Here is a 15,538-nt window from a genome sequence, read left to right as displayed (position 1 = left end):
TGACCGACTAGACAGGCATCCGGGGACACGAATGCCTAGTTGTGCCTGAGGATGACAGTGGCAGGAGGAAATGACGGTGTTCGAGTATGTTTGAGCGGCACAGCGGCAGTTGCGGACGTCGAAGTGTGGGAATGTCGAGCAGTGAGGCCCACACGAGACCGACGGCGACTCCGGCCAAGACATGGTGAAAGAGACGGGGTCGCGGCGTTGAGCGGTGGACAAAAGTGGATCTAGGACTCTTGATCCCACCGTGATGGGAAGAGTCCCTGCTGGCCCTGGTCTCCGTGCTGTGGTTCAGTCTTCGGTGGCTTGCTGACTGCGAGGCTGTGCTGAAGCTAAGGATACAGGGGCCTCGTCTCATCCACTGCGACGACAGCGAGAGTGAGATGCCTGGATGACGTCCAGTAACAGGCCGGGTGGCATGTCTTTGCTTTCGGTCGTTATCCAATCGCTTGCGCTCCTTGCAAGACAGCCAACCCTTGCTCCCAGTGACAATCCCCCGCAAAGTGAGGAATCAATTGACTTGACGAGGCTGATGTCCCATTGCAGCAACAGGAACGAGATGAAGTCATTGACGGTGCATGGCGATGACCTGATTTTCGGTTTCAAATCTCCTGGTCCTGCTTAACGATTCTGCAGAGGAACAAGAGCACCAATGGTTCAGCCAAACGTCATGCAGGTCCGGATTTAGAGGCGCGTTGCAGTGGTCATCGCCTGCGAGGGTGCCGCCCGGGGCACTGTTCCTTTGGAGCAATAATGTCCCGCGATTGGGTCCTGTCGTGGATGCAGCAGAGGGTGGAATGCAAAATGGAAAAATGCCGTCTCCAGTCTAGGTCGTGTCCACATCCGGCGGAACTCACTCTGCAACGTCCACCTGCGCGGTCGGTCCCGCATATGGTGCCCCGGTGGACAGTCGTCGCCGTGGGGTACGGGACATGGATGGTGTACACGATACTGGCTGGTGGTATCCAAAGCAGCTGCCGTCAAGAACTGGAAGACGCGCAAACACGGATACGCGGCAACTCGACAGTCGAGGTCATGCTGCCCGGATTATGACTCTATATCGGGCGCAGAAATGTCTTGGTAGGCGTTGTGGCTTCGGTGAGTGCAGGCTGCCAAAGGGGTCATCGTAGTCTTGGTGGTCCTCGGGGGTCGAGGGTTGGGGTTACACGGAGGACGTGCAGCGTCTGCGGGTGTCATGGTTTTGGGGAGTTGCGGCAATCTCTGCACCACAGACCTCGGCGCAGGACGCGACGCAGGTCTTGTATCGGGCCCGACTTGCACCAGATGATGCATCGGCCCCAGAGAAACTAACAGTGGGGAGCCTGCGCTGGCCTTGCATCAAAGCAGCGCAGTGCCGCGAATGCGAGGCATTTGTTTGTTTCTGGCCGGACCGTCAACGAGGCTCTGTCGAACCCACTTTACCCTCGTCGGCACGGGTTCCTGAGTTTGTCCCTGGCGCGCCTTATTCAACAGTAAGTTAGTAAGGCCCGTCCAGCTGCGGCCAGCAGTTCATCGGAAGCTGGGTTGGCCTGGTAGGGATATGCTAGCTCGACACGGCCGGACCCTAGATATCGTCGACGGTGGGGGGTTGTAGATTGACCATGCTGCGTCCTCCAACATGCGTTCTGCAAGACCGACACGAGGAAGAGGGGGGAGTGAACAGGGCAAAGGATGACTGGGGCGTGATTGGCAAGCTGGCGGGCGGATTGAGGCCTGCATCATAATGAAGCCATAGTCGAGTCTAGTTGTCGAGATGGAACTGTGACGCATTTCTTCGGAATCGCCAGCGACGCAACCCCGGCCGGCGCAGCCATGGACGAATCGCAGGGCAATTGCAGGGTGATACTGCATAATCGGTGGTGTACAAAGCACGGGTGTTGAGACGTTGAGACTGCGAATCCCTACAACGCAACATCGTCGCCCTCCACTTGAGCGGTCTGTCACCTGGACGGGTCGCGAGGCAGTGGGGGAGAGCACGTGAGGGCCATGCCTGCCCGTGCCTGTAAAACCATCCAATTGAAGAGCTTGGCGGCCGCAAGCTTTCGTAATCCAGCACACGCATTTGTCCGTTTTGGGCTTTACATGGCTGCCCGTCCAGGCATCCCAGGCAGCACACACCCTCTCTCTCCTGTCACTTTTCTCTCTCCCCCCCCGGTTGTCTGTCACCCCTTCACGTCTTTCCCAGAACCTGGACGTGGGAGCCAAGGATGTCCCATGCGATTTCGAGGCCCAGACCCAGACCCAGCCCGCCCCCATGCGTCTTTCTCACATCGGCTTTACTCTACTTTGGCCTCCATTTCATACGCTGTTTCCTCGTCGCTGGTACTGACACTCGACGCTGCACTCTCACCGGATCTGCCTCCTGTGTCAACCACCAAACACCACCACCACCACCACCACCACCACCACCACTACCACGATGATTCCAAATCCGGCCGCTGACTTGCGTCCTGGTGCCTGCGTTGACCGAGAGTCCTCATGCAAGCTTTGCCCTCTGGTTGCGTCAGTATCCTCGGCCATTCGTTACAGTTGCTCCGGGCTCCCTCAATCTGCCGCGCTTAATTTGGACCGCGCGTCAGTCAAGTGTCAGTTTTGCATGTGCTTATAACAACTTCGGATGTAAGACGGCAAGTATGGTATGCACACATAAGACGATGAGGGCCTCCAAGGTTGCAGCAGAACTCCGTGAATTGCTGCATGACGATGCTGCTGCTGGGTGGTGTTGTGTTTGGCCTTGCGCAATTAGAAACCAACAACCTGCCCGATAATAGCCAGGGCATCGAGCCAAAGTATCATCGTCAGCAGGGGGGGGTTAGGGAGGTTGATGTGTTTGACGACTCGAACGCTTTCCTATGTCCTTACCAGCCGTATCTTTGACAGCACGCTGTACCAATACCGGAACCCTGGGCTTGGAGGGAAGGACCCGTCGATCAAGGTCTCAAACGTGCGTTTGCATCGGTCGAATAAGAGCCCTCGGTCCCCATGAGACCTGCATTGGCTGGTTTACGTGGACTGACATCCAAGACATGGTTCGCATCCCCCCCCCCCTTCTGCGGGACCCGGAAATGCTCACCATGTCCAACTCGTCAGAACTGACCTTTCCCCTCCGCGAGTGCTTGGGACCCTGCTGCCCCTGGCAGGGCATGTCATTGCATCTCATCTTCAAACATGTCCAGGGGGGCCAGCGATCCGAGAAGGCTGCCCGTCTCTCTCTCACCAGGTGCCCGGGTCTCATCTCGATATGGCCTCCAATGACGACATGCTGCTAAGCGCGTTTGATCTGACCATCCTCCCGATAACTGGGAAGAGCATGGAACCTTCGCATGCAGAAGCTCCCGGCCGTTGTCAGCACCAACACCGATCGGGCACGTACTGCGGCCAATGGGCGCCGTGAAGACAGCCACCATTCTGGTGGTGGAACCCCAACTTGGTGACCTGCACAGCCTTACCCCGGCAACCTTGTACCTCTGGGCCTACGTTGGCAGAGATGCTACATGCTGGACGAGGACGGCATTTTGCCTAGCCTCAACTGACGGCTATTCTTCTCTGCTACTGTCAGCACCAAGTTGAACCCTCGTCCGGTCTACCAGCTTCCCCAGTCGCGGAAAGGAACAAGCGACTTGCAGATGTGACTGTCGGGCTATATTGAGCATATGGATGGGGACAACTACCTCCGATCAATCTGCCCCAGCCTGCCCGCTCTGGGTCGCGGTTATTGTCCACTGAGAATCCAGTGTTTGGTTCTTGGCACCACGTTGATCGGCCTCTCGACCATGGGCATCCAAAACGGTCGCTCGCATGCCAGCCCATCACAGCGAAAGCTTTGTGCGACACCCATCAAATCCGGACGCGCAGATCTAGTCCCTGGCATGGCATGCCGTAAGAGGAAAGGAATCGACTGATATGGGTCGCGCCAAATTCAATCTCTTTGCTCAATTTCGACGATGCGCATCGCAGGAGTCCAAATCTGACCGAAGTTGCCGGGCGAGGATCAACAACCGAGTCCCGTGTCAATCTCTCAAAGGCACCCATGACGGTCTCGACAACGTTGGGAGATGCCCGGGAAATGGCGCTTCTCATCAGTTGACAAGGGCCCCGCAGTCTCAGTTCTCCGAAAATGCACGTACTCTATGGAGCAGTTCGCGAGCTTCTGACCAGCATGTTCCTCATTTAGCAATTCCAGCCGTACGCTAGCCCTGCCTCAACTGCATGGCGCCCGTCCCTTGTTTGTGGGTATGCCAGATAACTTCTGAAGACACTGTGGGCGCTCAACGCCAACTTCATGATTGCCCGATGGATTAGGAAACCCAACTCAAACTCGGTCGGGGCCACGCTGGACGGAGAACCACAGGTTAATGCTCCCAATCGAAGGGTTTCCTTGGCGGCTGCACCGGGCCACCGGGCGACATAGGGCGATGGCCGTACCATGTACCAGACATGGCTGAGCGCAAGAACCTGGTGCATTGGTGCAGAATCAGCCCTGTCGTCCAAGACACAGCTTACAGAGAGCTATCTTGGGTCTTGTACAGTACGCTGCCTGCTGCTGTCAAGTACAACCAGCCGATAATAGACATTTGGGCGACTCTGTTTCGTCATTCCAAGCGCAACCACAGCACAGCGCGGCAGCGGCAGTACCTGGCAGTGGTGCCCCCAATCGGCAGCACGACGGACGCATTCTGCTTCCGTCGTAAACCACCACTACCACACCCATCCCCCATTCTTCCAGAGCACGAAAGCACAGAGCCAATTGAGTTTCGTCGATTCTTTTCCGTTTCGTACAACCATCCACCCATCCCATCCCATCCCATCCCATCGCGCATCAGCCCTGCTGCACCTCATCAACCCAAAGTATGGGGACACATCGGCAGTGTCCATTTTGAGATTGTTCAATGGGAAAGGATGAAGATGACTCTTTTGACCGACAGGTCCCCATACCCATCCCATCTCCATCCATCACACCCCTCCCCCCCCCCCATCCCACACCACACTCGTTGCCCTGTACACACCCACCCACCCACCCCCCTCCACCCCAGCCCGTTTTTCGGCCGCTCACGCCCTCTCCGCCTGCTCACCTCTCTCACTTTCTCTCTCCCTCTCTCTTCTCACACCTATCCTGCTGCGCCTTACCAGGCCATGATCGTAGGTGCAAGGCACCTTTTCCTGGTCCTGCCCTGCGCCATCAGGACCGTTGTCTGCACATCGCTCTAATGCACAAAGATGCAGCCTTAGTCATTGGTCTCACTCAGACGGCATCCAGCGTCCACTGCCAGGTCCACTGCTGCCTTAGACGCTTCTTTGCAGATTGTCGACTGTGTGACGACTCCCAGGCTGCCAGGCCTATAAGGCCGTGATGCCTTCGCTCGTTTCCGTCTCCCTGTCTCTTGCCTACTCCTGTATCAGTCATCACGAGCACGCTCACTTGAGTTTCCTTTTCCTGTTTCCTTTTCTGCCTTATTCCCCCTGCTTCTTCGCACACTCGGCAGTTTTCTTCGGTCTTTCTGGTCACCCTCATCTCGATACCCTATTAAAGACCAACGACACCTTTCCTTGAAGAGACATACTCGTCTGGGGAACATCTCACACAACGTCCCGAGAACCAATTCACCCATCACTCACATCGATCAACACTCAAGTCATCCCAATTCGCATCAACCAATCTTCACAATGTGCTACGAAATCGTTGAGCTCTACTCCGCCTGCCGCTGCCTCTACTACCAGCACGCCGTTGACAGGTGCGCTGCCTACGGACGACCAGGACACAGCATCCAGAAGCGAACAATCTTGGTCGGCTACGCGTGCCATGCCCACTCTCAAGGACATGGCCAATACGCATCACCACACACGTACTCCGACTCCGGCTATCACTCTAGTCACTCCAGCCACTACCGATGAAAAGTCTTGTCTTCGGTGATGGGTTGCTGTTCATGGCATTCCCCCAAGCTGAAGGCCTTCGAGTTTGGCGACTGGGTCACCTACCTTTACTCGTTCAGAGGAAGGTCGGCCTCCCAGGCGCTGATCCCCTCCCAGCTATCTTTACTCTTCGTCGGCCACGACCGCTTGATGTCTTCGTCTGCGCCCCCCGCAGTACGTTGACTATCCGGTTGGTGGCCTACGCGGACTCCTTCCACTCCGCCCCATCTGCATTTATTTCGACTTACTTCCGCTATTACGCCCTGCCATGAAGTCCAGCAACGAAGTTATCGAAGACAGAGACGAGATCACGAACGTTACGGAAACGGTTTACGGCATATCAGTTATCATTAGCGCGCTACACCTGGCGGCATCTTCCACCTCGCCCACGCCCCCGGTCTCGCTCATCAACTTCAACCTCAACATTCAATTTCCCTCCCCCACACCGAGGGACTTATTCAATTGACCTTCCTTCTTTTTTACTACTGGCACGGCTTCTTTCTTTTTCGACATTGAGCTTGCATAGCATCGGCATTGGGGTTTGCATTGGGCGGTTGGGGTGAACACGAGCATACAAGATATGCCCATTAACTTCTAATCGGCGGGCCCTCATACTTTTTCTGCCTTCAAGGGCAAGTTTTCTGTTTTTCTTTTCTTCATCTTCCAACCTGGCAAGGTTTCAAGAGCGACAGCATGGTTCGATTCTACAGGTATTCGGCAACGGGCTTCTTATCGTCTTCTGTATTTTACGGACGGCTTTCGCTGCATTCGGCGGGCGGGCAGGGGGGAGGATACCAGGCGTTCAGGTTCGGGAAGGCATGGAGACATGGATGCGCATGTCACGGCTGGCGGTTACATCAGGGTGAGCGAGGTTTTTGCTGCGGTTCTTTTTCTTGTTTCCTTTTTGTCATTTTCTCTGCAATTTTCCGCATACTCTAAATGTTTCTCTGTCTCTCATCTCTGCGTTTCTACCAAGAATTTTGGCCCTCTCCTTTCATTTGATCTGTACCACCACTCCATCAAAGACGAGCTGCTCAGGGAGCAGCGGGGACAGCAATGGCGGATGTTGGGCGAAAACCTGTTAACAGAAGGCACTGGAATGCCCTCCAAGGATAGGAGCCACCAAAATGTTTTGTCTTGAACTCTTCTCTTTTCTTTTCTTTTTTTTCGATGCTAGCCATCACTTCTACTTCGTCGAGACCCAGACCCTAGCATCTCAACCAGGGAGGACATTTACTGCCACCCCTACTGGCAGGAACCGGGAGGGGTGTTGATGGACGGTTATGGCACCGAACCCTGCAGGAATTTGAGCTGGTCGCAAAGGGGGGCAGGCTTAGGGTTAGACGAGGAATCATGTATTAGAGATGGACCATTATCGTTACTGGTCTGGTTTGATTTGGTTTGGGGATAGACAGCTACAATCTAAGGAAAATACCGGACAAACGTCCAATATCAAACATATTTTTGAACATCGGAGTGGCAATAAACAGCGTCCAATTGGAGGATGTGAATCAAAATCCCGCCGTTAGGCAGACTCGGGGTCATGTTGGCCAATGGGAGATGCCCAGGAGAAGGGCCGGCGCAACCCAGAAGTGACCTCTCCAGCCCTCGATGGGGAGGGGGGAAGGGGGAGGGGTGTTGTTTTCTTCGCACTTTGCTGAAACCGGAGGCAATTTTCGAGGGTAAATATGGAAGGATCGGGAATATCGGGTCAGATAGCATCATTGGGGAACTTTATTTCGATGCCACGCGCGGGCATTGGCTGCAGCGGGCGGCAGGCCGTGTGGGTTGTGTGTGTGTGTGTGTGTGTGTGTGTGTGTGGTATTTTTTGTTTTTTATGTTGCTTCGACGGGTGGCACTGCATGCGCAGGCAGCACCTGTCTCACTCGCCGTGTCTCTCACTGTCGCATGATCTCTTACACGCCATTGGACCTTTAATTTTGGGGGCCGGAACAGCCTCGTCGGAATGACATAGCCTTGACCTCGAGATGGGGATTGGGTGTGTGTGTGGACGGATGGAGATGGGATGGGATGAGATGGGACGAGATGAGATGGGACGAGATGAGATGATGAGATGGAATGATACGGCGTGGCATGAGACGGGCAGGTTCAAGGTGCTGACGTGCCGGGCGAAGGATGCCGCGGGAGGCCTTGCATGCACAAAAGGAAAAAAGAGCACACTGGGGGTTGAGGAATCTGAGACATATGCGGTGGATTGACGTCTTTTTTTTTTTGGAGGAACCGAAAGGAAGCAGATGACTAGCAGCAAGGATGCGGTAATGGTGATGGGGTCGGGTACAAGCTACCAAGGGGGGGGGGAAGAACGCCTCGTACTAGGGAGGAGTGAGTGCAGCAGCATGGCCGAATGGTGGTTGGGTGCTCTCATCGTTCGGCTAGGAGAAGCAGGCAGGGGTTGGGGGGTTTGTCTGATGATTCGGAGTGCCATGAGGGACCGGGGGAAAGGAGGTAGGGGGATCCAGGTACGAGTGAAGTTTGGGTACCGGTATATCGACACGCGGAAGAATGTCGAGGGTTTTTTTGGCGACCGCGATGGATTGGGTTTAGGTAGGTAGGTAGTGTAGGCAGGTAGGTAGGGGGTGTTGTGTGGTTGGCTGCAATACCGGGCGGCGGGTTTTTGGTGTTCTTTTGGTCGCGGGCGCGCGGTGAGGGTACGTACGCTAAGAATAGATTCCTGTGTTTTTTAGGTGTGGCGGCGTGGTACCGGACGACGGACGAACAGGGAGGTGTGGGGTGAGGGAGCGCAAGGCGGCCGCTGCGCGCGCGGGCGGCGCCCATCGCGGCAGAGAAGCTGCGCCGTAAGCGACGAGGGAGGGGAGGGGGGGACAGGGCCCGGGAAGGAGCGCATGTTTGGGGAATAGCCGCAGTCGGGCTCTCTGTGTGTGTTTGTGTAAGTGTGTGTGTGTGTATGTGTTTAGTGTATGTGTTTATGTGAGTGTGACCGGGGGTGAGGTTGGCTCGTGCGAGAAGCTGGATTGGGGGGGGGAACGGGTTGGGGTCTAAAAATGAAACATTTTCGAGGGTGGGTTGCAACGGGTTTCTTTTTTGATAGCCTTGCTCCTCGGGATGTCTGCATAGTGCTTTGCTTCTTCCCTTGGCTTTCTACAGCAAAAAAGGTGGGTTTCTTTCTCGTCATCGTCCAGGGGGGGGAGAGGGAGGGAGAGGGGAATGGGGAAATTGACGGTGGATGGTGGTATCTTACCTTAGCTTACCTACCGCTGTCGCGCTTGGGGTACAGTCAGATGCCAATTATGTTGTGAATAGTGCGCAGTCATCGGGGAAAGTGTGTGCATATGTGTGTGTGTGTGTGGGTGGGTGGTTGACGCGAGTGAGTGGGTGCCAAGGATTACACACCATACACACACACACACACATACACGCCGCGAGAGGGGGGGTAGGGTCGGGCGAGATTCTGAAGAGATGCTTAGACGACAGACGCGGGGAGGCGCAAGCCAGAGAGACGCAGACTCAAGCGCAAGCGCTTTTGGTGTGGTGTCACAGGGCGTGAGCATTTAGGCGGGCTTGACGCTAGGGCGAGCGGGTTGATTCGCTCGTCAAGTTTGGGCTGCGTCACATTTCTTATTTTCCCAGCTGGGACTGGGTGCGGCGGTCGGGCGTATGTGGACAAGCGTGGAACCAAAAGACGGCGACATGCAGAGAGCGAGAGACAGAGACACACACACAGAGAGAGAGAGGGCTACGGACACACCAGAAGGCGAGGTGAAGAAAGGATGCCGAGCTTTGAGACATGACAGCTGCCACTATGCAGATCAATCGTGCAATTTTTAGCAAAAGGAAAAAGAAAGGGAAAGAAAAGCCTGGTGGTAATTAGACATGGTCGTATTACATACTCGACGCTAACGAAACACCCCCCCTTGACCCTGGCCCTGGCCGGCCTGGCCTGCCATCCCAAGACGGCCTGTTCTCTCTCACGATGCCATAGCTGAGGTTTTAAGACCCACGATTTGGGTTGGTGGAACAACACGTTTGCTTTTCTTCCGCGGTATGTGGTGGGTAAGGGGTCAAGTCCCGGCAAGGATTCCCGTTTTCCTGTGGGATTTTCGGCATGTGTGACCGGGAGGGGGTTCGGCAGGGGCCAAGGGGGGGTGGTGGAAATGGGCCGCGGCGCGAAATGAGAAGGAGGAAGCCGCCCGACGCAGAGGGATTCAGGAAGAGATCGAGAGATCGGCTTCTGGGAAATGCGGATTGATGGAATGAGGTTCGAGCTCGGGTACGTATCGCGGGCTGGGTCCGGGGTCCGGCGCGCCGCCCGGGGGGAGGGACCCAGAATGAGGGGCCATCCATGGCTAGCTAGCTTGGCCGCGAGGGTGTTGGAATGCAAAAAAAAGGATTCGGTCGAGGGATTCCGAGACGAGCAATGAGGAGGCAGGGCAAGGCACGTCAAAGGCGAGGCAAGGCACGGCAAGGCAAAGGCACGCAAACAACACACGCGGGAAGCCACGAAAGCAAGGAATGTTTTACGGGGACCGATGTGCAGGTCCGGCGGGCAGGAGCCGGAATCCTGTCGGGCGAAATCGACGCTTGGCCCCTCTCTCCCGTCGTCCCTGGGCCGCCTCGGCTTGGGACCTGCTCGCCCTTGTGTATCCGTCCCACCCTCCGGACAAGAAGTCGTCGTGCGGACCATTTTGCGCCCCCCCCCCCCCCTTCCGACCACCGCGCCGTAAAATTCCCTGGGTGGGATGATGCATGGGGAGGAAGAGCACTATTGAAAGGATTCTAATTTTGGGCCCCCAAGACACGGTAGACCTTCCTAGGAGAGAAATGAGGATGCAAGGGGGAAAGAGGGTCGGTTGGTTGTTGGGTTTGTTGGTGTTCGTGTTGGGGAGGGGAGGAGGGGAGGGGGGGGACAGGTTGGATGCAGGTGCCAAGCGGGATATGCAGAGTTGCCCGCGGGTTTCCAGGCCGGGCTCGGTGTGCAAGGACCCGGTTCTTGGATGATGGCATGGCATGTATGTACGCTGTAATGCATGCATGCAAGGCAAGGCACTTGTGCGGGTGGACTTGCCTCCGGGGGGAAAGGACGAATACCAGCGTATGGCACCTCTTGTCTCACGTCCTGGACACCCATCACATATTTTTAAAAAGGGATATGTCAAGCGAGAGGTGGGGACTCTCGAAGAGACGAACGTTGCTTCTGCTGATATGCGTCGATTTTCTAAATCGGTGCGCTGGAGATGCACATAATCGTCTTCAGCGCTTGTATGAGACCTCGAATTGGACAACCGGCACTTTTTGGGGGGGACGAGAGATGGACGTGATGCACACACATACACGCACACACACACACACACCCATCGCGATTCTCCCGCTGCATTGGTTATTCCTATCTGGGGGCTGCCGAGGGCCGAGGGGCGGTGTTCCTGAAGATTTTTGCCCTCAACCGGTAAGATTGGGTAAATTGGATAGGACAGGTACCTGCCGGTCGCTGCCTGGAAGAGGTGGGACACGAACTGGGGATCGTCGCTGGCATCGACGTTACACCGGCTGGGTGGGACGACATTGCGCCCCTGGTGCTGTGCTTGGCCGAGCTTATGAACCGTTCCCGGCTTGTCGCTGCGAGAAGGAATGGGGGATATTGATTGAATGGAGCGCGGGGTTTTTCTTTGGGGGGGAGTTTTGGGTTGGTTGCGAGGTAAGCTGTGGCTGCGTGGTGAGGCGGGTGGTGGGCGTGGTTAAGTGAGACTGAGGCTCAGTATTCAATGGTCGATGCAATTTGGGTCTCATCCATGAGAGGTGCCGGGGGTGTACGGCGAACAAGGGGAGGGGGGTGAGGAAACAACCAACGGAGGCGCCACAGGCTGTGGCGGATGCCGACCGGAGGGCTTAGGAGGCTCTGCCGTTGTCTCGCGGGGCGGTGGCGGTGGGATTCGGTAGGATTTTGGGGGCGCCCGGGGCCTTGGACCTAGAACGAGGGCGATCAGGGACAACGGCTGATGGTTTGCTGCGAGATGAGGTCACCTGGGACGCTGGTGATGGAGATCGCGGAGGAGCAGCCGCAAGGAGCCCGACGTAGAGACTTGCCCGCACAAAGGAAGTTTGGATATGCATCGTGAAGTACCTCGGCTGGCTCGGGGCCCAATGCACACGCGCTGCGATCTGCCGCTGAGAAACATGGCGGCGATCAGGAAAACGAGAGTTGGGACAAAAGAACGTTACGGTCCGGCGGCGCGCCAGCTGTTCCCGCTCCATGGGGGACGAAGGCGCTGAAACTGCCCGTTATATCAGGGGACCCTTCCGGCGGCAAGTCCCGGTGGCCAGCCCTCCACGGGCCACAGTGGGTCCCATTACGGAGGACATCCGGTCGCGTCGCGTCGCGCCCTCGTCCCGTAACCTCACTTTCGAACCTCGGAGATCTCGACCTCCACCACGGCCAGCCATCGTCGAATCGTCCGCTCGCTAATGAGCCAGTTTTCTCATTAAGACTTCATTTATCTGCAAGAACGACTAGCCCAAGGGACGAGATGCTCACCTTCTCTGCTTCCCCGCACTAGCTGGCTTTCCCTCTCTCCCCGTTTTTTGTTCTCATCAGACGAGCAATTGCCTCATTCAGTTCTCTTTACCCAGTGAGTGTCAGATATCGCCAACAACACTACGTGATCCCCCCAGGGACAAACATCATAGCCAGAAGCTTTGGTCTTCTACAATTAGACTCTGATTTTATTTTGCTCAATTTTGCAACCCGAAAAAAAATAACCCTACTACCCCTCCCCCCCCCTGCCATTACAATTTTGTCATCAAAACTGACCAGTCGTCTCAATGGATCCCTTCGCCCAGACCTCAACCTTTTACATTCACATCATCAAAAAGGCATGGCGCCGCCTGGACAGCTCCCTCGCGTCCGCTCGGCGGAGGCGTCAATCGAGAAGGGCCGCGCAGCCTACGCGGACCAGCGCTTCCGCGTCGCCCTCGAGCACTTCACCCTCGTCGCCGGGAACTGCCCCTGTTCATCTCCCGCAGGAGCTGCAGCACCAGCCTCTGGCCCAGCAGGTCCCGCTAGTCGTGGTTCTGGAGGTGGCCAAGGGGTCGGGGGCGGAGGTGGTGGAGGTGCGGGTGCTGAGCACCAGCAGCGCCGGCGGCGGGAGAGGTGCACCTGCCGCGACTTTGGTCAAGCCGCGGCCCGGCACCGCCGCGAGAGGGGCAGCGTCTACGCGGAGGCGACCAAGGAGTGCAAATGCGGCGCCGAGAAGACGTGGGGGCGGTGCCACCGCGAGGGCCACGTTCAGGCGCTCGACTACCGGGCTGCGTGCTTTGAGAAGATGGGAAAGCTGGATATGGCGCGCCGGGACTCGGAATGGTTGCTAGAGATTGCGCCGCGGAGGCTGGAGGTATGATCCCATTTGGTTTTGTTTGTATTCACACCCTTCATCATTGCACTCCTCCAACCCCCCCTTCCCCCTCTTCTCTTAAAAAAAAGGCAAGTCTGGCTGACTAGCAACCAGGGGTACATGAGGTTGGGGAAGATTTACAGGCTGGAGAAGAAGCCTGAGTTGGCGTGGGCGGCGTGGAGTGCCGGCGTGGAGGTTGGGCAGAAGGAGGGGCTCGTCGGGACGCCCAAGTACGAGGTATGCTGTCCGAGTTGAGATTGTCGTTGGACTCCAAGCTGACGGGCGTGCCCCAAGCAACTGCGCAAGATCCGGGAACCGCTGCACAAGCATTTTTGTCGGAGGGACCCGGTTGATCTGCCAATTGAGCTGATTGAAAAAATATTTTCCTATTTCGAATTTTACGAGTTATGGTGGGTTCTTCCTCGACTTGCCTAGCCACCTTACCTTGCCAGGTGCTTATTCATTTCCAACTTGCTTACTGACACCACTGCCCAGCCGAGTATCAGGTGTCTGCAAACGATGGGACCAATTCCTAGACACCCACCCCTTCATCTGGAGGGAAGTCCATTTCCCCACGCTAAATCCCCAGAAGCCGCCAAAAGTCTCGTTCCTGAAGACGCTGAGAAAGCGGACCGGCGGGGGCGCCCGCAGCCTCGTCATTCCAAACGCACACACCTTCCAGCTGAGCGAGAGCAAGTGGCTGTCGCTTATTCAAACCACGAACCCACTCATGACGAACCGCTTAGAAATAGGCTTCATCAAGCGCAACCTCGAAGGAGATTGGGGGTTCAAATTGCCGCCGAAGCCGGCCTTCTTCCAGGGCCTCGCCCACTTGCGGCTGAGTTTCCACGAAATCACCAGGCCGGAGTATCGCGGCCGGGGCGGTGCCCAGCCATTTGTCAGACAGTTTGTCGAACGTGCCCGGGAGAACATTGAGAGCATATCCCTCGTCAGCATGTACCTGAACGACCTGAACTGGCCGGAGCTGCCCCGCCTCAAGGTGCTTCAGCTTACCGGCCCGCTCAACTCAACGTTGAACCAACTGACACCGGAGCGCCGGATCGACCCTGTAAGTCTTGACCCCCCACGAAGGAGACGGGGGGCGTGCGTCGCCCTCGGCGAGCTAGAGCTGGGCTAACACCGGATCCTTGCAGTTTGTCCTCGCTAGAGCCACCCCGAACCTGGAGCAGCTCTACATGGACAACTTCGGCTTCTTCACCGGCGTCGACTCCCTCGCGCCCCCGGACGACTGCTGGGACCTCTGGAAGCACCTGCAGGTCGTCAAGCTAGGCAAGGCCTGCGGCGCGCTATCAATGGGCGACAAGCGCCACTTCCCCCCCCTCCACCCCTCGTCCTTCCGCATCCTCGACGCCCGCGCCGCGCACCAGGGCAACCACGGCGACTGGCTCCCGCAGCAGCTGCCCCTGGACTACTCGGGCTACGAGGCCGCCGAGTCCCTCGTGACGTACCCGAACCTGGAGAGGCTGTGGATGCCCAAGCTGCCCCTGAGCGTCGACCTCGCGACCGTCCTCCTCGAGCCCGCGATCCGGTCCGGCCGGCTGAGGGAGCTGGGCCTCTGCTGGCGCCAGGAGCCGGGCCAGTTCTTCCCCGGCGCGCTGGACTGGCTCCGGGGCGCCGAGTCGGTCCGCACCTTCGGCTTCTTCAACTTCGACTTCGAGTCGCACGAGGCGCTGACCCGGGACCCGGCGCTGCGCGGCCTCGACCCGATCGACCTGCTCTTCGCCTTCCTCGAGTCGTTCCCGAACCTCGAGGTCCTGGAGCTGCACTCGGAGCTCTGCGACCCGCGCCGCATCGGCGCCGTCGTCGAGCGCGTCGCGAAGCTGGGCCGGCTGAGGCGGGTGTACCAGCGCGCGCTGACGGGCGTGCCGATGGACCAGCTCCGGGCCCTCTGCGGGGCCCACGGCGTCGAGGTGGTCTACGGGAGCTGGGAGGCCGCGTTCCCCGCGCCGCTCGAGCCGCTGGCGCCCGTCGAGCCCGTCGAGGCCATGATGTCGGACATGTTGGCGTTGAATGATACCTGAGACGATGAACGACGGTGCGGGTTTTTGGCGGTGTTCGTTTTTGCTGCAGCACTTGGTGCGACGGAGCTGGGCGTTTTTATTTTTATTGTTGTTTCCTCTTAGGGGCCTTTCCTTGTCTTTGGGTTTCACTCTTTTGTCTTCTTCCTCTTCCTCTTCTTCCCTTGAGAATACGTATGAAATCACTTGCCCCCTACTTAGAATGGAATGGAGAATGGAATC

At 57.1% G+C, this 15,538-nt stretch overlaps 1 protein-coding gene across 1 annotated transcript; it reads left to right on the top strand.

Moving 5' to 3' along the window:
- Positions 1–12,761: 12,761 nt before the first annotated feature.
- Positions 12,762–15,319, top strand: EsH8_V_000727 (uncharacterized protein; the record flags this gene model as incomplete). Its single annotated transcript, XM_083273243.1, has 5 exons — positions 12,762–13,277; positions 13,392–13,514; positions 13,572–13,687; positions 13,773–14,346; positions 14,432–15,319. 5 exons carry the CDS (start codon positions 12,762–12,764, stop codon positions 15,317–15,319), a joined length of 2,217 nt encoding a protein of 738 aa, XP_083125958.1.
- Positions 15,320–15,538: the final 219 nt, after the last annotated feature.

Source organism: Colletotrichum jinshuiense, chromosome 5, assembly GCF_051148585.1.
Source record: "Colletotrichum jinshuiense chromosome 5, complete sequence".
In the NCBI taxonomy this organism is placed as follows: domain Eukaryota; kingdom Fungi; phylum Ascomycota; class Sordariomycetes; order Glomerellales; family Glomerellaceae; genus Colletotrichum; species Colletotrichum jinshuiense.
The sequence above is the reverse complement of the archived record's forward strand: the minus strand, read 5'-3'. Positions and strand labels throughout refer to the sequence as shown.